The sequence below is a fragment of the Colobus angolensis genome, unplaced genomic scaffold (genome assembly GCF_000951035.1).
Source record: "Colobus angolensis palliatus isolate OR3802 unplaced genomic scaffold, Cang.pa_1.0 Scaffold205, whole genome shotgun sequence".
Lineage (NCBI taxonomy): Eukaryota > Metazoa > Chordata > Mammalia > Primates > Cercopithecidae > Colobus > Colobus angolensis.
In genome coordinates, this window is record NW_012115211.1 from 1,210,478 (window position 1) to 1,232,761 (window position 22,284).

Genomic DNA, 22,284 nt, shown 5'->3' on the forward strand with positions numbered 1-22,284 from the left:
CCCTGGCTCCCCCGTTCCAGGCAATGGAAGCAGCTTATCTGAGCAATGGAGATGCAGCATTCCCAGCACACCTCAGAGACGGCCTCACCGAGTCCCCCTCCCTCACCAGATCCTCATTTGCTCCCTGATCCCCTGTAACCTTCGTGGAGCCATTCTCATCCATGGGCCTTCTCCCCTCCCTGGGCTTGTCCCCTTCACTTGCATCCCCCTGACTGAATCCACACCTCCTCCCTGAACCCCAACGCCTCCCCAAACCCCATTTCTTCTTGGGACCCCGTCCCCTCTGCATAGTTTTACGTAATATATATCTGGCATGTGTTTATTATATGGCACGCACAGTCATAGGTGCTGAGAGTACAGTTGTGAACACCTGAGACACAAATTTCTGTCCTTAAAGAGCTTATACGGGCCGGGCGCGGTGGCTCAAGCCTGTAATCCCAGCACTTTGGGAGGCCGAGACGGGCGGATCACGAGGTCAGGGGATCGAGACCATCCTGGCTAACACGGTGAAACCCCGTCTCTATTAAAAATACAAAAAAACTAGCCGGGCGAGGTGGCGGGCGCCCGTAGTCCCGGCTGAGGCGGGAGAATGGCTTGAACCCGGGAGGCGGAGCTTGCAGTGAGCTGAGATCTGGCCACTGCACTCCAGCCTGGGCGACAGAGCGAGACTCCGCCTCAAAAAAAAGAGCTTATACAAATAGTGTCCTGTGTCACCAAAATAGATGACAGAGGGACACTATTTGTGTAAGGTGACATAGGGAGGTGGGAAGTGACATTGTTACCTATTTGGTGACATAGGGAAGCAGGAGGTGAAAATGTAGTCCCTGTTTCAGCATCCTGCTGGGTACCAGGACCCAAATGAAGTGTGGCCACAGGGCTCTTCTGGGATAAAACAGGGGAGGATGGAATGGAGCCAGATAGTGACAGACCCCTATGCTGATCTCTGCGGTTTGACTGGATTCTAAGGCATTGGAGAGCCATGCCAGTCTCTTGAGCAGGAGAATGATGTGAGGCTCGCAAGGAGAGGGGATGAAGGCAGGTGACCCTGGTCCTCTTTCACTCCGCCCATCCCCATTAGGAATTCTGTGCGTCTGGTCATCCGGAAGGTTCAATATGCCCCAGAGAGGCCTGGCCCCCAGCCCACAGCCGAGACCACCAGGCAGTTCCTCATGTCGGACAAGCCCTTGCACCTAGAGGCCTCCCTGGATAAGGAGGTAGGAGGCTCGAACTGGGCAGGGGGTGGGGGCTGCTCCACCAGGGCCTGGGCCTCAGATCCCAGCTCTTTCCTGGCCTGCAGGGATGCCTCAGGTAGGAGCTTCTACCCCCAGCCCAAGGACCACAGGGCTCAGGGAATCTGAGACCTCTCCTGGGGGATTTGGAGAAGTCTCTTGGGCCTAAAGGAGTGGCAGAGGGAGCGTGAATCTGAGGGATGTGATGGACTTCAGAAGGGAGGAGCAGACCCTCCCGAAGGTCCTGGACATCTCCCCCACACCTCCACCAGCTGCCTGCCTCAGGCCAAGTGCTGAAGGTCAACCAGCATTGCAGAGGGGGTACGGTGGGGGGCTGTGACCTCCCTGCCAAACCCTGAGCATCAGGGCGACAAGCCCTGCTGAAGGAAGGGCCTCCCCTCCAGCTCTGAATCAAACCCAGATGACTGATGCCTGCTGTGAGCTCGGGCTAGCGCCTCCTCAACGTGTGGGCACCCCCTCTCTCTCGGGGCATGGCTGAAGGGCAGTGCCTTGGGGCAAGATGTAGGTTAAGGCCTTTTTGTAGGGATTCAGAGCTGGCTCCCTCAGTGAGCTGGTCAGCCCCTCCTCACCTTTCCCTGCTTCTTCCAGATCCTTCCATGGACAGAATTTAGAGCTGGCAGGGACTTCAGACATCACCTAGTCCAACCCCTTCATTGCACAGAGGGAGACTCTGAGGCTTAACCTACCCACGGTTACGCTGCTTTCATCATCATCAGTGTTACTGTTGTTATTGTTGTCGCGATTACTGGTGGCCAAGCCAGGGCTGGAGCCCAGGACTAGCACCTTCCAATTCCATTATCTTTCAAGGGTCCCACCAGGGAACTGAAGGCTAATGTGCTTGGTGGCTTTCGTGCCACCTTAGCAGCAGTGGGAAGTGGCTGATGAACTTGGGGCAAATGTCACAATGCCTTGGGGGATTCAGAGAAATCTCTTGGGCCTAAAGGAGTGGCAGAGGGGGCATGAACCTGAGGGATGTGATGGACTTCAGAAGGGAGCAGCAGACCCTTCTGAAGGTCTCCCCAAGGTCTGGGGAACCCCAGAAGATAGCGTGGGGGCTTTTCTCCCTCCCCTTTCCCTAGAACCTTGCTGTCCTCCCAGCCAACTCCATCCCTTCTTATGCCCCCCAGATCTATTACCATGGAGAACCCATCAGTGTCAACGTCCACGTCACCAACAACACCAACAAGACGGTGAAGAAGATCAAGATCTCAGGTACCCCAGGCAGAGGGTCAGCTTAGGGGACAGCAAGAGGCAGTCTTCCCAAGGGCTGGGAGTGGCTGAAGGATCTCCCCTTGTTAACAGCCTTGTATAAAAAATAGCCACTGAAGCCTGGGGCCTGCTCTGAGCCACAGGGCAAAGCTTTTGAGTCGGGTAAGGCAGGCTGCTTATTGGCCAGGTAATGAGCTTGCTCTTTAAGCCACCTCTTCAGTTTCTTGGGTTCTGGGCAAAGCTGTCCTTGAGGGGAAGGCTTTGGTTATGGAAGGAAAGGGATGTGTTTGGGGCTACCCTTTGGATGGAAGACAGGGGTGGTCTCATGCAGAAGTCCCCACTGGTGGCCTCTGGCCATTGCCTGGGGCTGATATCCCCAACCCTGGACACCTGTGAGACTCCATGGGAACTGCATTCCTGACTCACTCCACCTCGATTCCTCTCCCTCCCTAGTGCGCCAGTATGCAGACATCTGCCTTTTCAACACAGCTCAGTACAAGTGCCCTGTTGCCATGGAAGAGGCTGAGTAAGTGGGCACAAGTCTGGCCTTGGGCGTGTGGGATTGGGTGGGAAAAAGAGAAGCTCTAGGTGTCCCGTTACAGGTCCAGGTGGCTCTTCTACACCTGGCAGAGGGCTGGGCCTCAGACTTCCTTGCCACTCAGAGTAGATGATCCTGAAGAGCCTTTTAGGAACCATCCACCTAATTTAGCTGCAAGAAAGTGCATGCTACAGTCAAGGAAGGGACCCACTAAAACTAGAATGACAAAACAAGAGCTAATGAATGTAAGGGGATTGGGGCTGTGGAGAGAAGATAATTACGTTGTATAAGAAACCTAGGTTGAAGGGAAATACTTTGTTCTTGAACTTTCTGGTAGCCAGGGCAAAGTGGGTAAGGCACTAGGTACACAGCTCTTGTCTGATAAAGGGGTAATCCAGCTCATTGGGTGAAAGGGGTTGTGTGGGGGAGTGTAGAGAATAATTACACACACACACAAAATCCAGGTTTGAGGAGAACTACTATGGTTGAGCATGAACTGAACTTTGTCCCAAGCTTGTTGGCAGCTGAGGCAAGAGGAGAGATCTCAAGTGAAACATCTTTACTTGCCTAAAGGAAGTAAATGCTCCCATTCAAAGACACACTTTTTTTTTTTTTCTGGCCCTGCAAGTAATTTCTTGGGGCAATTACACCTGATATAATTTTACATGTATATGTGTATTTGTTTATATATAATTCCAATCAGTATTTCTTGCAACTTAAAACATTTTAAAAATGTTACTACATGGCCTTTGAAATAGTTTTTAATGTCCTATAGGTGAACATGCTATGATTAGATCAAGCATTCTCTGGTTATTGGATATTTTTCATATCCACTGTTGATTTTTTTCAAAAAAATCAGAGCTATGAGGCATAGATTCCTGATGGTAAAGTGAAGTGATCTAGAACCAGAGTAACATATAATCCCTAAAGAGTAGAAAATCCAAACCACTGCAGATGGTGCCAGCGTCTGCATAACGAATACCAGCAGGGATGGCTGGGGAGGCATTTGCATTCACAGACTTGTTTACTTCTCAGGAAGCACTGTGGAGCTGGGGTTGCTGCCCCAGTATGTAGAGGAGGAAGTGGCTCAGAGAGATGTGACTTGCAAGCTAGCAAGCAGCAAAGCTGGGGTTGGAACACAGGTCGTCCGACTCCAAGGCTTGTTCACTATCTGCTGCATGACAGCTCTCTCATTGGAAAGAGTGGGGGATAGAGCAAAAGCAAGTAAAAATTGGACAGTCAAAATGCCCTATATATGATGGATGTGATCAAGCAAGTAACGTTTTAATTGTTAAGCCTATATGATGGGTATATGGGTGCCCAGATAGCTTCATTTATGGTTTGTGTGTAGCTATAATTTTTTCTTTTTAAAATTTGTTTAGAGACAGGGCTGGTGCTTATGCCTATAATCCCAGCACTTTGGGAGGCTGAAGAAGGCGGATCACCTGAGGTCAGGAGTTTGAGACCATCCTGGCCAACATGGCGAAACCCCATCTCTACTAAAAATACAAAAATTAGTTGGGCATGGTGGTGTGCACCCGTAATCCCAACTACTTGAGAGGCTGAAGTAGGAGAATTGCTTGAACCTGGGAGGTGGAGGTTCCAGTGAGCCAGGATCACACCACTGTACTGTAGCATGGGCGACACAGCGAGACTCTGTCTCAAAAAAATAAAATAAAATAAAATTAAATTAAATAAAAAAAAATTAAATGAAATTAAAAAATCAAATCAAATTAAATAAAATGTTTAGAGACAGAGTTTCACTCTGTTGCTCAGGCTGGAATGCAGTGGTATGATCATGGCTCACTACAGCTAGCCTCGAACTCCTGGGCTCAAGTGATCGTTCTGCCTCAGCCTCCCAAGTAGCTAGGACTACAGGTGTGTGCCACCATATCAGGCTAATATTTAAAATTTTTTGTAGAGATGGGGTCTTGCTATGTTGCCCAGGCTGGTCTCAAACTCCTGGCCTCAAGCAGTCCTCCTGTCAGCCTCTCAAGTTGCTGGGATTATAGGCATAAGCAACTGTGCCGGCTGTGGCTGTAATTAATTATTATTATTATTATTTTTTGAGATGGAGTCTTGGCTCACCGCAAGCTTCGCCTCCCGGGTTCATGCCATTCTCCTGCCTCAGTCTCCCAAGTAGCTGGGACTACAGATGCCTGCCACCACACCCGGCTAATTTTTTGTATTTTTAGTAGAGATGGGATTTCGTCATGTTGGCCATGCTGGTCTCAAACTCCTGACCTCAGGTGATCCACCCACCTCAGCCTCCCAAAGTCCTGGGATTACAGGCGTGAGCCACCGTGCCCGGCCAGCTGTAATTTTTTAAATGTATATGCTTTTCAGCGCCATGCTGCTTGACTCGGACAATCTTTTAGAATACCCCAGATTCAGTCCCGTTTGTGCGTAGAATATAGATGTGCCTCTTTTGAATGTGAGTGGTTCTCCTTGCCTGAGCTGGGCTGGCCCAAGTGGTCTGTGCATCTGGGGAACAGAGGTTGGGAGAGGGAGACTTGGAGCAGGCCCAGACTAGATATTCTGCTGGGCTGGAGATCAGGGCTGGGGTTGGCTCTGGGGAGGGCCATCTCCACAGCTGCTTCCCTTCTTCCCAGTGACACTGTGGCACCCAGCTCGACGTTCTGCAAGGTCTACACACTGACCCCCTTCCTAGCCAATAACCGAGAGAAGCGAGGCCTCGCCTTGGACGGGAAGCTCAAGCATGAAGACACGAACTTGGCCTCTAGCACCCTGTGAGGACCTGCCCTCCTAGTCCTGGGCTCCTAGTGCACCTTTCCTTATGGGGCCACACCCTCCTTGGTCCCCCCAGTTCAAAGACAAAGCTCAGGCTACCCTCTCCACAGCCTTGTCAGGGCCTGTCCTCAGGTGCTTGACTTGTCAGGGAAGCTGCCTCCTTACTCCCATTCCTACCCAGGGGTGACTGAGAATAAGATGGACCACTAGGCCAGCTCACTCAGGCAGTGCTGGGCTCTGCTACCATGCCTGGGGGAGGGCAACCTGGGAAGGCTTCCTGCAAGAGGTGGCAGCTTCTGACGTAATGCCTTCAGTCAGATAGGGTGTCCCTGAGGAGAGACCAGGGTGGTGAGCTGGGTTAGACCCAACATGGGGTGCCTCCCCAAGTCAGGGGTCCCAGGGCATCTGGTCACTCCTGCTGCACAGTCATCATGGATGCCTCTAGGCTACTCTGCTCTAGCAGAGCCCTGGCTATGGGGATGCCATCTTGCCCTCTTGTGAGTGTGGTCCTTCAGTGGGGCTTTGGCCTGCGTCTAGAGCAGCCACCACTCCCAGCACAGACTCTCTCAGCTCTCTTCAGCAGCACCTGCACAGCCTCCCACTTATCTGAAGCTTTTTGCCCTGTCTCCACACTGGCTCACACCCTATCCACCTTCAAGACTCAGCTGAGGCACCACTTCTGTGGAGAAGTCCTTCTCTGACGGCCCCCACCCCACCCAAGCTGCCTGGCCCTCTGTGAACTCCATGTGTGGCCCTTTCTGCCCATGTGTTGCTGAGAGAAGCAGAATCCATCTGAGGGGAGGAGGAGCCCGGCCCTCACTGCGGGCATGCTGACCTGGGCAGGGAGAGGGGCTCAACAGGGCCACACAGCAAGCGAGTCTCACAGCCAGACTTGGAACCGGGGCTCTGGGTCCCTGCTACCTAAGGGCACTGCTCACCTTCCTCACCTCCACTGCACTTTATTGGACATGGTAGCTGAGTGGCCAGCCAAATGGGGGATGGATGGCCACTGCCCCCCAGCACACCCACCCCTGAGGTGTCTCGCCCACCTGGCAAGGCCCCTGAACCGGCTCCCCTGTGTCACTTTGCAGGTTGAGGGAAGGCGCCAACCGTGAGATCCTGGGGATCATTGTTTCCTACAAAGTGAAAGTAAAGCTGGTAGTGTCTCGGGGCGGGTGAGTGCTCTAGCCAAGCCCAAGACCCTGGCGTGCAGAGGGGAGCGTCGCAGATGCCCATGGGCCCCTGCCCCATTCTGCCTATTTGCAGCCATTTTAGCTGCATCCACCTTGGAGGAGGAACCTCCTGTCCCTTCTGTTCTTCTTTCTCCTCCCCTGCCTGCTTTTCCTCTCTTCCTTCCTTGGCTCTCAGCCCCTCTCTTATCCCTGGCCATCTCTTTCTCTCCTCCTTCTCCTTCTCTATCCTGGGTCTGGGCTCACACTGAGGATTGGCCATGCCCAGGGGACAGCGTCCTCAGAGTCTATGCTGTGGGGTGCCCAGGGGTGCAATCTCCTCATCACACTGTGGGCATAGCACCCACCCCCATGCATGCCCAAGCTAATTTTCCGAGGAAACAGCTAAATGGGCTCAGAACCCAGAGCTGGATTGCGGATTTACTAGCTAGTCAGCTTTGCCTTTTTACAGATGGTGAAACAGAGGCCCAAACAGTGCCCTAAACATTGCCTGAAATCTCCTCCCCTAACTCAGGTCATGGGCTGGGGTCATAGTGGTGGACCAGACTTCCCTGCCCTGGAGCATAGTTTGGTGGAAGCTTGGGGAGAAGAAGAAAAAACAACTACGTTTCTTTTTTGTAACTTAATTCATAAATTTCTATGAAAAGATTGAAAAGCTAAATCCCATTAGACATTGGGTCTCCTTGATTATTAGAAGAATGCCTCTTGGCAGTGGCAGTGTGTAATCCTGACCTTATATAATAGGACATCTCAAAATTACAAATCCCAAATCCTGTGTCTGGTGACCTTTCAGGATCTGCAGTCCCTCAAACATTCTTGGCAACCCTGGAGTCCTTCCCTCTGCCTTTAGATAGCCCAGCCTCCCTTGGGGCAGGCAGCACTGGGGTTAATTTTTACACTGCCTTTACAGATGAGGATCCTGGGGCTCAGGGGGTTTGCTGAGCTGGGTCTGGATCCCAGTCCCTTGGGGCAGGGCTAATGCCATTTCAGTGTATCCCTGAAAGAGCAGTCAGGGCTGTGCAAGGGGGTGGGTGGGAGCGTGTCCCATGGGTCTTCTCTATCCGGGGGATAGCAGAAGTGGTGAATGAATGTGCTTTTTGTTTTCTTCCTCTCTGAACTCTCTCCTGACCACTTCTCCTGCCTCCTCTGACCCACCCAGCCTGTTGGGAGATCTTGCATCCAGGTAAATTCCTCCCTTCCACCTGGTTCACCCACCTTCCTGGAGGGCCTGGAGCCCATTGGCTTGACTGATCAGAATCACAGGGCACTGGGTTGGAAGGAATCTTAGTGGTCATTTCAGATTGCGAGGTTCAGGTGTGAGCTGGGAGACACAATTTCTCTTTAACAAACCTCACCTTGCTCTTCATCCCACCCGAGTGACAGGGACCTTTACAGAGAGCAAAGCCTGATTACATTGATACAGGGAATGGCCCCCAAGAGAGCAGTTTGAATTGCTGATCACCTGAATTATAGGAGCTTTTGGAGAAATGCAGACTTCATGACTTTCAAAATTCTACACTAGTGAGGATGAACTGCTGGCTGAGTGTTGCTAAGGAGAGGTTCTTAGGAGATCCTATTTTGTAAACAAGGTTTCCTTGCAGCCAGCTGGATGCACTTACATTCTAAAAATGCATGTACCCCAAACATAGCAGTTTGGCCTTCTCCTGTCACAAGATGGCAGTGTAGCTCATCCTAAGAAATCTTAGACTAATTTGACAGGTGAAATTCGTTCAATTCAATTCAGTTCCATATAATTCAGCAAAGATTTCCTCAACCCGGGCTTGTGTCCAGGCTATTGCTGAGTGCCAGAGTCCCAGAGAGGAATCAGATGTGGCCCCTGACCTTATCGTTCCTGGTCCAGTAGAAGGTTAAGATCCAGATTCTTCCACTAAAATGTTGGCAAACCCAGTCTTCCGCTAGCTCCATTCTGAAGCAATCCCCAAAGCAAAAGGAAAAAAAAAAAAAAAGAGAGAAGAAAAAAAGGCCAAATAGCTCTGACAGCCTTGTAAAACCCCCAGGTTCCCACTGAGGGGAAGTAATGATTCTGGCAGGCACAAGCTTCACATTTGTATTTGATTTTTTTATTCTTTTTGAGACAAGGTCTGACTCTATTGCCCAGTCTGGAGTGCAGTGGCACAAACTTGGTTCACTGTAACCTCCTCTGTCTCGCGGGCGGAAGCCATCCTCCCAACTCAGCCTCCTAAGTAACTGGGACTACAGGTGTGCTCTACTATGCCCAGCTAATTTTTGTATTTTTGTATTTTTTTTTTTTTTTTTTTTGAGACAGAGTCTCGCTCTGTCGGCCAGGCTGGAGTGCAGTGGCGTGATCTTGGCTCACTGTAACCTCCGCCTCCCGGGTTCAAGCAGTTCTCTCTCTCAGCCTCCCAAGTAGCTGGGATTACAGGCACCTGCCACCGTGCCTGGCTAATTTTTGTATTTTTAGTAGAGACAGTATTTCACCATCTTGGCCAGGCTGGTCTTGAATTCCTGACTTCATGATCCACTCGCCTCAGCCTCCCAAAGTGGTGGGATTACAGGCGTGAGCCACTGTGCCCAGCCTAATTTTTGTATTTTTAGTAGAGATAGGTGGTGGGGGCAGTGTCTCACCATGTTGCCCAGGCTGGTCTCGAACTCCTGAGCTCAAGGGATCCGCCCGCTTTGGCCTCCCAAAGTGCTGGGATTACAGTCTTGAGCCACTGTTCCTGGTCAAGCTTCACAGTGTAACTCAGCCCTTTAGCTGCCTCATCTCCCAGAAGTTCTGGTGGTTCTAGAAGACAGGCTGTCTAGAACCTGTTGTTATCCCCGTTTCCATGTGGAGCTCAGTGAGACTCAAAGCTAGAAAGTGCTGCACCAGCGAGTGGTGAGGCTGGTGGAACAGACCTTTCTAATTGCATGGCTTGTGCCCCTGACCACTCCATTCCCTGTCCCTTTCTCTTTCCCAACTGGGCTCTGGACAAAAAGATCGGTAAGAGGTGGCTTGTGCCTGTAGACACTCACAGCTGGGGGGTCTCCTAGGGTGATGCCACCCCAAGCCGAGAGGAGCCTTCAGGGTTGCTTTTGTTCGTCTCAATTCTGCTACTGTCACACAGTGATCAAGGGTGTGGCTATGGAGCCAGAATCTGCTATTATCATTAATGGCTGTATGACCTTGGGCAAGATATTTTAATCTCCTCATGCCTCAATGTCCCAGTCTGTACATTGGGGATAATAATAGGGTTATTGCGAGGATTAAATGAGTTACTCTATGGAAGGGGCTTACAGTATTCCTTGGCACAGGGTCAGTACCATGTGAATATTTGCTTCTGTCCATCAGGGCCAAATACAGAGAAAGCCCCATCAGAAGCACTGGCTGGTGGCTGGGTCTTTCCCGACTGCTTTCCCCTGCATCCTCACAGCGTGGACAGCCTTGGGCCCTGGGGCCATCCTAAACCTGACTAAACTGACCTCCACAGTGCTTCATCCAGATTGCAGGGGTGCTAGGGTCACCTGAGCACTTTTACAAGAGTGCCCTGGAGGTGTTGGGAGATGGGATGGTATGAGTGTGGGAGCAGTTCCAACCTGGAAGTTGGGAAGGGCAGTGTCAGGGGAGGTGAGAGTGGCTGTGGCGATTTGAGGTGGGCAGGGTCCCAGGGCACCTCTGGAGCCCCGCAGTGACCATGATGCATGCTGCCCTGGGCAATCCTTTCCCACCCCTGGGCCTCCTCCCAGCCCATGGGAACCCAGGGAGCCTTCTCAGGAAAGGGGAGGCTTCCATTTCTTTTTGGAGCCAGAGGAAGTCTCCTCGTCCAGCTCCCAGGCAGACCGAGGCTCCGAGGGGCAGAACTGGGGCTGGAGGGCATCTTTTGGATCTACCTCCTCTGATGGCAAAACCCTTCGCAGTCCTCCCTGACAAGGCATTGACATCGAGTCTCACAGCCTGCGAGTCTGCTCAAGGCTTACTGGGTCTGGGTCTCTGTTTCAGTGATGTGGCTGTGGAACTGCCTTTCACCCTAATGCACCCCAAGCCCAAAGAGGAACCCCTGCATCGGGAAGGTGAGCAGAATCTGTGGGTCTCTGGGGTAGGGATTCTCCAGCAGCTGCCATGTGACCCTGTAACCTACCCCCTCCCAGGTTTGCCCTCAGCCCAGTCACCCTTTTCTCAGGTCCCCACATCTTTTGTGGGATCCAGAACTCGATTTGCTTCTGACCCAACCAGGACACAGTGAGGCGTGGCTCCTGTTCCCCATGGGAGAGGGAGACCAGGAGTGGAGGAGGGAACTCACTGACCATGCTTTGAGCCTCTATCTTGCACCCAGGCATGGGCTGGATCCCGTTTGGAAGTAGGGGAAGGGGTTGCTTGGATAAGATGACCGCTGGACACACTATTGTCATGTTTTTCTTCTTCTTCTTCTTTTTTTTTTGGTTTTGAGACAGTCTCACTCTGTTGCCCAGGCTGGAGTGGATCTTAGCTCACTGCAACCTCTGCCTCCCAGGCTCAAGAGATTCTCCTGCTTCAGCCTCCCAAGTAGCTGAGATTACAGGCGGCTGCCACCACACCTGGCTGATTCTTGTATTTTTAGTAGAGACGGGGTTTTACCATGTTGGCCAGGTGGGTCTCAAACTCCTGACCTCAGGTGATCTGCCTGCCTCAACCTCCCAAAGTGCTGGGAGTACAGGCATGAGCTACCGCGCCTGGCCTGTCATGTTTTTCAAGTGATAGCAGATTGGTCATATTTCACTGAATCTGAGACTTTCAGTGAAGAGAGACAACATTATAGTAGGTATGATTAGGAAAAAACTTCCATGGTTAAACTGCAGTGCCATCGACGGTAAGACACACTCCAAGTTCGGAGATGTTAAAATGTGAAGGAAAATATAAAAAAGATTGTCTGGTTGGGCACGGTGGCTCACTCCTGTAATCCCAGCACTTTGGGAGGCCAAGGCGGGTGGATCACGAGGTCAGGAGATCAAGACCATCCTGGCTAACACAGTGAAACCCCGTCTCTACTAAAAATACAAAAAAATTAGCCGGGAATGGTGGCGGGCGCCTGTAGTCCCAGCTACTCGAGAGGCTGAGGCAGGAGAATGGCGTGAACCTGAGAGGCAGAGCTTGCAGTGAGCCGAGATCCTGCCACTGCACTCCAGCCTGGGCGACAGAGCAAGACTCCGTCTCAAAAAAAAAAAAAGATTGTCTTAGAGTTGGTAAATGTCATACATGCTAGGAATTAACATAAGTCATGTTGGAGACCTGCCAAAAGAAACAGAAGTTAGAGGATTTTCTGTTCTTCTGGGGCTGCAGTGGGGATCGGGGCCCTCCTGGTGCCCTCCTCCCTGCCATTCAGTACCAGGAATGAGTCCTCCCCCCTCTCCATTCCCCTTTTTCTTTTGCACTCCTCATGTTAGTCTGGTTGTCCCAGGGTGGGGGCCTGTGCCTACCCGCCCCGTGCTCATCCACTCACTAACTAACCCCTGGACACTCTACCCACCCGCCCTGTGTTTAGTTCCAGAGAACCAGACGCCAGTAGATACCAATCTCATAGAACTGGACACAAAGTAAGCCGAACCCTGCCTGCAGACATCCGGGGACGGGGCGGGCCGTGGGTGGGCGGGGTGGAGAGGGTCATTTGCATATATGCTTATTAACCCCTGAGGAGCCGCTGGTCTAACCCCGTCTGCTGAGAGCTGCCTCTGCTCGCCTCTTCAGCAACCCGCTTGCCTGCATGTGACTTGAAGGACCCTCCGTGCCTGTTCCTCTTCCTCCTGCCTTGGTGGGGTCTGTCTTCCTCCCTCGTCCTTGCACGTCCGTCCGTCAGTCTGTTCGTCCATCCACAGCGCCTGCTCCGGCTCACACAGGGCTGGTCCATGGCCCTGGGCTCGGCTCTCCTGTCCTGCCCACGCCAACCAGTGGAATCAGGCTGTGGGGTGGGCAGGGGACTGGGGATCTTGTTGCTTCTGACTCCTGAGGACCAACCGATGTGGATTTCCCTGCGGTCAAAGGCCATCGAGTCACCGGACAGTGGCCAGAGGGGGAGGACCTGGGCCGACTGCGAGAACCACCTCCAGGGCCAAGCGGTTTTCTTGCTCCAGCTCCAAAGCCAATCTTCCCTTGTCCCCCAGGAGAAATCTGGGGTGTGGGAGTCTCAAGTCACCCCATGAGGATGTCCCATGCACTGGCTGAACCCTGCTGGGCAGGGGACTTGGATGGACCCCTGCATGGTCCTAAGTGGACACGTTTCATGGTAGAAGGGAACTCGCTGTTCTTAAAGGCAGTCCTTAGTCCTGAAACCCCACTTCAGCCTCCCTTTTCCTCACGAACAGGTCCTCTACTCCCCTATTTAGATTCACATCCTCCTACCCCAGCCTTCTCCTGTGTGGGATCTCCCATGGTAGAATCTGAGCTGACACTTCCTGGGAGAAAGGTTCTCCATGGTCTTCTCTTCCATTAAGCCAAACTACTCCTTCCTGTCCAGAAACGGGAATGCTTCATAAGGGTAGTTTTCTGGGTGGTGGGGTGGGGTTTACCAGTCTTAATTCTTGGGGGATTCAGAACATGCTGTGAAACAACTACTGGTGGCCTGGCCTCTCACAGTGGGAATAAGTCCTTCCTTGGGCTACAGAGCCATACTGCTCCCCCGACCTCCTAAAGAACCGGGTTACTTTTCTAACCCTTAGGCACAAGAGTCAAATTCATGCCCCTCTCTGCCCCTTTCATGACTGGCCTGAGTCCTGATGTGACTGTCCCTACTGCCACAGGTGGCATCCACATGTGCCTGCCAGACAGGCCTTTCTGCTCATGGTCAGCCCCCGAGGCCAGAGCCCTCAGAGAGGGTGGTTCTCTCCCCAGCCCCAGAGCCACACTCTGAGTCACCTCTGGCCAGGCCTCTGGATAAGCCTACTCTCCCTCCCCCTGCAAACACGCCACATTTTCCTTGTCTCTCCCACTAGTGATGACGACATTGTATTTGAGGACTTTGCCCGCCAGAGACTGAAAGGCATGAAGGATGACAAGGAGGAAGAGGAGGATGGTACCGGCTCTCCACAGCTCAACAACAGATAGAGGGGCCGGCCCTGCCTCCACGTGGCTCCGGCTCCACTCTCATGCGCTCGGATGCTTATTCGTCTTCTTCCCGTTCTGGTTTCTTTTCCCCTTTGTTCTTCCAGTTTCTACCGGGGGGCCCGTGGCCTTCCAGATCACGGTGATGAACCTCTGACCTCAGGATTGGCCCCACGTCACCATGCCAACAGGACCACAGCACACCAGCTCCACCCCATCTCTGCCATTGTCTCTCCACTCCCCTCCTTTTCATGCTGTCTCCCAGAAAAGCTACCAGGGTTCTGGCCTTGGAATTGGACTTGAGATGGGGAGCAGACAGGGGAGGATGGGGCATGCAGGACACGGTGTGGTGGGCATGAGGGCTTGGAGGGATGGGGATGAGGGCTCAAGACACGAGAGAAGATGTCCACGGTCCCAGGTGGTTAACAAAGTTCTGGCAGCTAAAAGATGACCGCATTGAAGGCCACCTCCGTCTGGCTGGGAGGGGCAGACCTGTGGACAGATTCTCAGTGCCTTTTTGAAGTTCTGATCCACCAAAGACCTTCTGCCTTCACCCTCTTCCCCACCCGATGTCCCTCTGTGTCTGATAGTGACGTTGGTGAAAGTTTGTAGACCACAGGAGTAGAGAAAAGCAACTGGAGTGACTTTCTTACCAGCAGTTACCTAGGCTGAGGCAAGCTGTGTGGACTCAACAAAGTATATTTCAGTACTGTCAGGATGTGACATCTTAGCTACCTTGCATTTCAAGTGCATGGGCCTGTCTAGAGATATGCAGAGAGAAAAGCAGAGGAAGGGAGGGAGGGGGTCTTCAGCAAGCACCAGCCCACAGCAGAGTTAGCTGAAGCTCTTGATGAGGGTTCCCGAAGTGGGCCGCTGGGAGATGGAGGCAGGGGGCGGGGAGAGGAGAGTCTGCCTTATGTCCCTTCCTTGTGGACTTCACATGGTCATGCAGGAAGTGAGGATGGGGGTCTAGTGGGGGCTGAGGCCACTAGTATCCTCCTGCTTCCCCCTGCCATTCTCCAGGGCTGGACTGAACCTGCAGACTGGGAGAGTGTGCCTGAGGCCACCATGCCACAGTCAAAGGGGGTCCTATCCCAGAAGGTGGCAGCATCCATGGAGATATCCTCACCCAAAGGGAAGGAGGCTGCTGGGTAGCAAATAAGCCCCTTCTTTTCTTGGGGAGTTGATGACCTCCAGTAGCTCCCAGTGTCATGGGTACCCAGTACGCATTGGCTGGTGTTGGCGTGATTGAGACCTAGGGCAATTCCTGGGGCAAGAAGCCAGATGGGAGATGAGGTAGAAAGTGTTAGGAGTTACCCTCTTTGCCTGGCCTTTGAGAATAACTTACTGTGTGACTTTGGGCAAGTTCCTTCCCCACTCTGGGCCTCAGTTTCTCACTTGGGAAAGCAAGGAGTTTGACCAGATGATCACAATGGGCCTTCCTAGCTCTGGCCACCAAGAATTTGGGAATATTAGCGCTCCTGGTCTGGTGGGTGGATCCAGAGCTGCTGCCTGGTCTCTCTGCCTCCAGTGTGGTTTTATTGGACCTCAGAGGTGGCAGGGCCCTAGGGAGCACCAACTCCCCTCAACTTCACCCCCTGCCCAGGACTGGGAAGGGATTGATGTCAGGCTGTGGCCATAGCTAGCCTGAGTTGCCCAAGGAGGGACAGAGCACGTCTTTGCTGAGGCTTGGCTGAGGGGCTTGTGATAGGGCCTGCAGTACCTCACTGCCCCCTGTGGATGCAGACACCCCGAGGTTTACCCAAACAAATATATTGATTAGCAGGACAAGGGCTCTCTCCTCAGTTTCTGCTCCCTTCCATCTCTGTCCCATACTTGTCTGAAAAGGGAGACAAAAAAATCTTATGCAAGTGGCATCTCAGTCCTTTCCAGTCCAGCACCTCTCGGGGCAGGCAGTGCCACTTATTTCCCACGGTGAAATCACCTGTTTCACAAGCCTGGCAGTGCGACTTCTGAGGCTCATGACCACTCAACCTAAGGGCCCCCTCCCCAGACCAGAACCAAGTCAGCTAGGGGCAGTCGTACTCCCCAGTCTCCCAGGCATCCAGCCCCTCCTAGAGCTTGCTGGGCAGGCTGCACCTCATCTGGGCAGGCACAGAGCTAATGAAATGCTGGAGTAGTGCATGGCAAACACAGCCCCCCCCACCCCCGTGTCTTCTGAAACATTTGGGGCTGACACAAGACCCTTTAGTGTTTGGAATGACCTCTTTCCTGCAAACCTCTTCCCCTATCCCTAACGCATGCATGGAAAAGGTTTGTCAGGCTGGTTTCCCAAGCCTCCGCCTCAACATCACACTCACCCTTTTGGGTTTAGCCCAGTGTTGTTTAGCAAATTTCTCCAGCTGCAGGGAAGGATCAGAGCACTATCTTTTTTTTGTTTTTCTCCTTGAAAAACTGTACAAGGCAATGGCCAAACGTAGTTGAGTTCAGCCTACCATCCTTTGCTGATAACTCGGCTCTATGCCAAGTACGGGAGACACAGAGATGGGTCAGTCCCAGCACCCATCCTCAGGAAGCCCACAGTCAGGGGAACGTTGTAGTTGGAGGTAATAGAGGGCAATTGCCTTCAGGGCTCTTGGTGGCTGCTGGTCTCTATTGTACCTTGATGTGAGTTAGAAGACAGTGCCCTTTCCAGGTGATTCAGACCCACACTAGAATGCATAGCTTTGTGAGTGACACACAGGTTGGATTTTAGCACCCCTTTCCCCTTGGCCATGTGCTGCAGCCTCGAGGGACACACAGACCAAAGTGTTTCCTTCAGCTTCTTCCTGGAGAGGAAGCACCAGGTCATGTTTCCAAGCTTCTGGTCAACTCCAGGCACCACCTCCCAGCCCCCAAACATGGCCAAGCAAGTGCTTCTCTGCAGGGCCCCTTTCCCTTCTGGAGTCATTCTGTCCAGGTGAGACCTTGAAGTGAAACTAGGGGTGGCGGAGCCTCACTAGGCCCCAGGCACCAGCCCACAGTACTGGTGGTTTCTGTGCCAAGCATTTGGGGCCTGCGCTTGCCAAGCCGTCCGTCACCGGGACTTTGTAGTGCACCCTGTGGGTGGCGTGTGGACACCAGTCTTGACAGGAAGGAAGAGCATGGCCTGGTGAAAACCCACCGAGCAGAGGGCCAGCTGGACCTCCTCAGCATTCCACCCAGGGGAAGAGTTCAGTCCCCATGAAGATAAGGACTGAGTTATTTGGCTGCACCTCAGCGTCAAAGCTCAGCCCTGCTAGAGTGGGTTCACCTGGCTGTTGGTTTTGTGGGAGAGTTCCGACAAGCTGGTTCCTACGTGGTGCAGTAAAAGGAATTCTGTCCTGGAAGTCCCCAATGCCACCTCTCAGTCCTGGCTGTCACCAACCACCTGGGGGACTTGGGCAAGCTACTCAACCTCTGGGGCTCAGTTTCCCTAACTGTAAAATGGGGTTGTAATCCTTTCCCTTCCTGATGCAGGAATTGTTATGAGGCCCAGATGAGACAAAAGTCAGCGGTCAGGGCTCTAAGTTGAAAATGGCTGCATGGGTGTGGCCCTGCCACTGCAGGGATGGCCCAGGGCCACACAGGAAGTTTGCTGCGGGAGAAGGCCTCCCCACCAGTCTTCATCACTTGCCCTGCTTCTCACTTAGGTAGATGTCAACCAGAATGAGATACAGCTAATTTGGCTTTGATGACCTAGCGGAGCGGGAAATTTAGACACGATTCAGGAATATCATGCCCAAAAATAGTGGTCCCATCAACCAGGACACAGAGGGAAGACATGGATATTGTCAGTGAGTGGTGGAGGCGGACATCTTGGACCCTCATAGGCCTGGAGTCACTCACATCTCCCATCCCTGTCAGAACCCCACAGAGGCCAAGGGGCCTTAGCTCTGACCCCAGGTTAAAGAGAGCCACCAGCCCCCAGGCTCAGGGAGCTGAAATCACCTATCTGCAGAAAATCTAAGGGCAAGGAGAAATAGAAATTGCCTGTTCCTTCCCTTGAAAGTGTAAGGCCTCTTGCAGGATCAGCTGGAGCCACCACAGCTTCTCAGTGACATTGGGAGGGTTTCAGGCCCGGGGAAAACCTAAGCCTTTTGCCCTGAGAGCTGAGCCACAGCAGATACATCCCCCAGTGGCGTCAGCAGTCCAGAGCAACAGCTTCTCTCCTGCCAGTCACTGGGGCCTGGTTGTTCCCCACCCATCCAGGAGGAAGGGTTTAGGTCCCATTTACAGGGTCTCATGGACGCAGGCCTATGCCTGTTCTGATATCTATGTTTTTTAAACTCAAAAGGACCAAAAGAGACTCCTGAACCCTCATCTAGATGGCCTGCATTGGGCCTGGTGTGTCTTCCTGGCCCAGGCAGCTCCATCACTTCTGCCATCCCTTCTGGACTGAAGTTACAGGATCCCCACCTCTACCACTTCCCCAGAGGGTTACTGCACAGCGGCTTCAAAGGGGTGTTGATGGGGAAACACCCTCCCCCCCATCACACTCCCAACTCATCACCCCAAAAGGGAAGTGAAAGCACAGGTCTGTGGGGCCCATGGTTTGTAGACACTGATACAGTGGTTTTCAAACCAGGTGCTGCGGAACCCCTGGTATTCCACAGACCTTTGCCAGGGGATGCTAAGGTGGGAAGATGGGAGTGGAGGCAAAGGATAGGTTTCCAGCCCTCCTCCCATTTCCACCTCCACCAGAACAACTCTGCTTTTATTTGTCTTGCCTACTGAGATTTCATTTTCAAGCTTTCTTTGAAGAAAAACTTCAAACCACCATCTCCAGGTTTGATCTTAGACCAGCCAGCACAGGTTCTATTCTTGCTGCTCATGTTGGAATGGCTCCAGCATTCCAGTACAAACTGTCTTTGTGTTGGAACCTGACACACACACACGCACACACACACATGCACACACACACACGCATACACGCACACACGCACGCGCACACGCACGCACACACACACACGCACACACACACGCATACATAGTTGATGGCTTTTCTAGCCAACCCACCCTGAAGCTCTGGCCAAGGTTTGACTTGAACAGGGGCCTGGTGCTCAGTGGGGATGGGTCTTGACCCTGATATTGGCCCATGAGGCATGGGGAGCTCTGCAGCAAGGAAACAGGCTCAATCCCACACCTAGGACTTGTGTCTGCACCCCTGTCTGGCACCCCACTTTCCTGGCCCAGGCCCAAGGGACAGCAGGAGAAGCAGTGTGATGGAGAGAGAGCCTAGGGTTAAATTCATCTTTACACAGAGCCAGATGGATGGAAATCTTGGCTCACATAAAAGACAGACTCAGGGAGGATTTTATGACAAAAGTCCCTCCTTTGAGGGCAGGATTCCCCCAGGAATCCTGTACACTTTAGTGAGACCTGGATCAGCCCTTGGTACAAAGTCCTGCCTGCCCTGCCCCCTACCCCCACCCCCCAAGGAATTCTAGGTGAAAATGTGAAGCTCAGGGCACAGCAAATGCATGACATGGGTGTATTACATTAGGTCTGAGTGTGTCCTTAGTTTCCCTGTGTGTAAAATGAGGCTAGTGCCAGGCTCTTCCCACCTCACTGGGACAACTGCAAGGGTCATAGGAGAGTTCGGTATGATAGGTGGTCATATGAGGTGGTGGGTATAAGAAGTGGGTGCCTCACAAACTCGGGGTGTGGTCCTGACCTGCATGGCAGATGAGTAGAGCACTTGGGAACGAGCATAGGAAGTGCCGTCTTCCCGGGCATCTCTGCTCCGTGTTAAGGTCTAGCCACAGATGCTGTGGGACCTGCCTCTTCCTATGGAATGGGGGCCTGCATGGATTGTGTCCTGGGGCAGGAGTGAGGGATGGCTGGGAAGAATCTGCAGGTCTGTGGCCCTTGTGTTGAGTGATTATTTTGTGACACTCTCATTCCTGGACCACCTGCCAGGTTTATCTGTTATACCTGTGGCATTCTTATGTCAGACAAATTATTATAGTTTATTCAACTCTAACAAATGAACAAAATAATAATAAATAGGAAGCCATTAAAGATCTTTTGTGGCAGAGGATGCTGGCTGTGCTTTCATTTTTGTCTCATAAGCCCATGGCAAGTCAAAGACCAAGAAATGCTGCCCTGCTGTCCTGGACTGGCAGATGGCTCTCATGACTGGGTGAGGTGCTCTCTTCCCTTGTCTGTGGCCCCAGCTCCAGCTTGGTCCGTGTACCAACTTGTGGAGACTGCCAAGAACTTTTCTGTGTCCCTCTTCTGCCACTTTTCAGCCTTATGGCCTTGGGAAGCTGGCAAACCTCTCATCCCTCTCAGATACCACAGGATTTCATGACCCATGGTTTGCTCTGGGGGTGAAGCCATTCTATCTTCTATCTTTGGCACCCCACTGACCACATCAGCGGGAGTCCTCGCCCCAGCCACAGCCCTGGTTCTTGTTCACTTATCTCCTGCTCTGCTGGGTCTTCCTGAAGTCACTTCAGTTTTCTAAGACTTACCTGCCACCTGGTCTAACAGAACATATGGGAGGAGTAAGGATATCAGTGAGGAAGGGTTGATGTTCCAATGGATAATGTACCGTATTAACACGAAAGGAAGATGCCCATGCATGTAAGATGACTTTCCTAGAAAATATATGAAATATATTTTTCATACACACACACACACACACATTTCCGCCTCCTAGGTAAGAGATTCTCATGTCTCAGCCTCCCTAGTAGCTGGGATTACAAGTGTGTGCCAACACGTCCATCTAATTTTTGTATTTTTTGTAGAGATGGGGTTTTGCCATGTTGGCCAGGCTGGTCTTGAACTCCTGAACAACATATTTTTTAACAGTCCTGTAAAATACTGTGCAATGTAGATCAGAGCATTGCCCTCCTAGTTGGCCAGAAGGGAGTCTGTTTCCTCTGATGTTCCCTTCCTGTCAAGAGTAGGGCAGTGGGAAGACACTGACATTTGAATCAGGAGACTTGAGCTACAGCTTTTGTTCAGCTGCCCTCCCATATGGACTGTGTCAGTCTGAGTCCAGATAAGCAGTCTATCCCTGTAGCAAGAATTTAATTGGGCCAGATGCAGTCACTCATGCCTGTAATCCCAGCACTTTGGGAGGCTAAGGCAGGAGAATCTCTTGAGGCCAGGAGTTCAAAACCAGGTAGGACAACATAGGGAGACCCCCATCTCTCAAAAAAAAAAAAAAAAGAAAAAAAAAAGAAAAGCCAAGAGTAGTAGTGCATGCCTGTAGTCCCAACTACTTGGGAGGCCGAGGCAGGAGGATCCCTTGAACCCAGAAGTTCAAGGCTGCAGTGAACTATGATCATACCACTGCAGTCCAGCCTGGGTGGCAGAGCGAGAAATTATCACTTAAAAGAAAGAAAGAAAAAAAAAAGCTAGGTGCAGTGACTCACTCTTTGGGAGGCTTGCTTGAGCCCAGGACCAGCCTGGACAACATAGTGAGACTTCATCTCAAATTTTTTAAAATTAAAAAAAACAGAAAGCAATTTAATTGGGGAAATGTTTATTAAATGTTGGATGAGATGAAAGTGCAAATGGGGTTTGAGACCACTCAAAGATGTGGCACAATAGGAGACCGTTACTACCTCTAGTGTGGAGGGACAAGGAGAGGAGCTGAGTAACCAGGGCAGCCTAGCAGGAACATGGAGGAAGAGGGTATCTACGAAAGCCAGAAGCATAGAGGGAACACTGCCCTTGCTGGGAATGCTGCCCAAAGTAGAGACTGCAGACATGCTCTGGCTTCTTCTCTTCTCCTGCCCTCCAAATTCAAGCCAGTGCCTCCCACTGGTAGAATCTAATTAAAAGCTTATTTTCAAGAAATTTGAAAATGTAGTTTGCAATGGTCAGGGCCTGACAATACAGAGCAAGAGAAGGTCAAGGGATTTGATCTGAGATCAAACAGGCAAATGGCAAGCTCTTCCTGAGTGTTCTCATCCAAAAAGTAGAAGTAGTAATGTTGGCTTGGTTACCACAATTTAGAAGGAATGCCTTGACCTCTGAACAGGATTCCAAACAAGAGAGAAATATTTGCTGTTTTCTTAATGCCACTATCACTGTCTTCACTGTGCTTCAGAGCTTCATTTCTCCTAGCTTTTTTAAACTCCAGCAAATCAAAAGAAACTGAGCAGGAGGTTCAAATTCTGGCCAACATGGAGTAAATCCATTATAGCTTACCTCTCCTACTGAATACACCTGAAAACACTGGACAAAAATACAAAACACAATTAAATAACAACTCTGTGAAAGTTAGACAAAAGAAGGCAAATGATACAGGTGATGTGAAATTTAGAGAAGTCATCTCCATAGGACAATTTTCCCATTTTTTCTCTTTTCTCATGG

The 22,284-nt window shown here is 51.7% G+C and overlaps 1 protein-coding gene and 1 pseudogene across 2 annotated transcripts in view; both read left to right on the forward strand.

The window, feature by feature from the left end:
• The window catches only part of ARRB1 (arrestin, beta 1), a 93,515-nt gene extending 78,829 nt beyond the window's left edge, over window positions 1-14,686 (forward strand). The window contains exons 8-16 of the mRNA XM_011942021.1: window positions 1,079-1,214; window positions 2,378-2,462; window positions 2,913-2,985; window positions 5,610-5,747; window positions 6,840-6,923; window positions 8,098-8,121; window positions 10,900-10,970; window positions 12,419-12,470; window positions 13,863-14,686. Of these exons, the coding sequence (XP_011797411.1) occupies window positions 1,079-1,214; window positions 2,378-2,462; window positions 2,913-2,985; window positions 5,610-5,747; window positions 6,840-6,923; window positions 8,098-8,121; window positions 10,900-10,970; window positions 12,419-12,470; window positions 13,863-13,974 (775 nt within the window). The 3' untranslated portion in view covers window positions 13,975-14,686. The remainder of the gene's footprint in view (window positions 1-1,078; window positions 1,215-2,377; window positions 2,463-2,912; window positions 2,986-5,609; window positions 5,748-6,839; window positions 6,924-8,097; window positions 8,122-10,899; window positions 10,971-12,418; window positions 12,471-13,862) is intronic.
• A 1,159-nt stretch (window positions 14,687-15,845) lies between these two features.
• On the forward strand, window positions 15,846-18,840 carry LOC105511821 (annotated as a pseudogene). Its single transcript, XR_001001773.1, has one exon. The product of XR_001001773.1 is annotated as an uncharacterized LOC105511821 (transcript).
• Window positions 18,841-22,284: the final 3,444 nt, after the last annotated feature.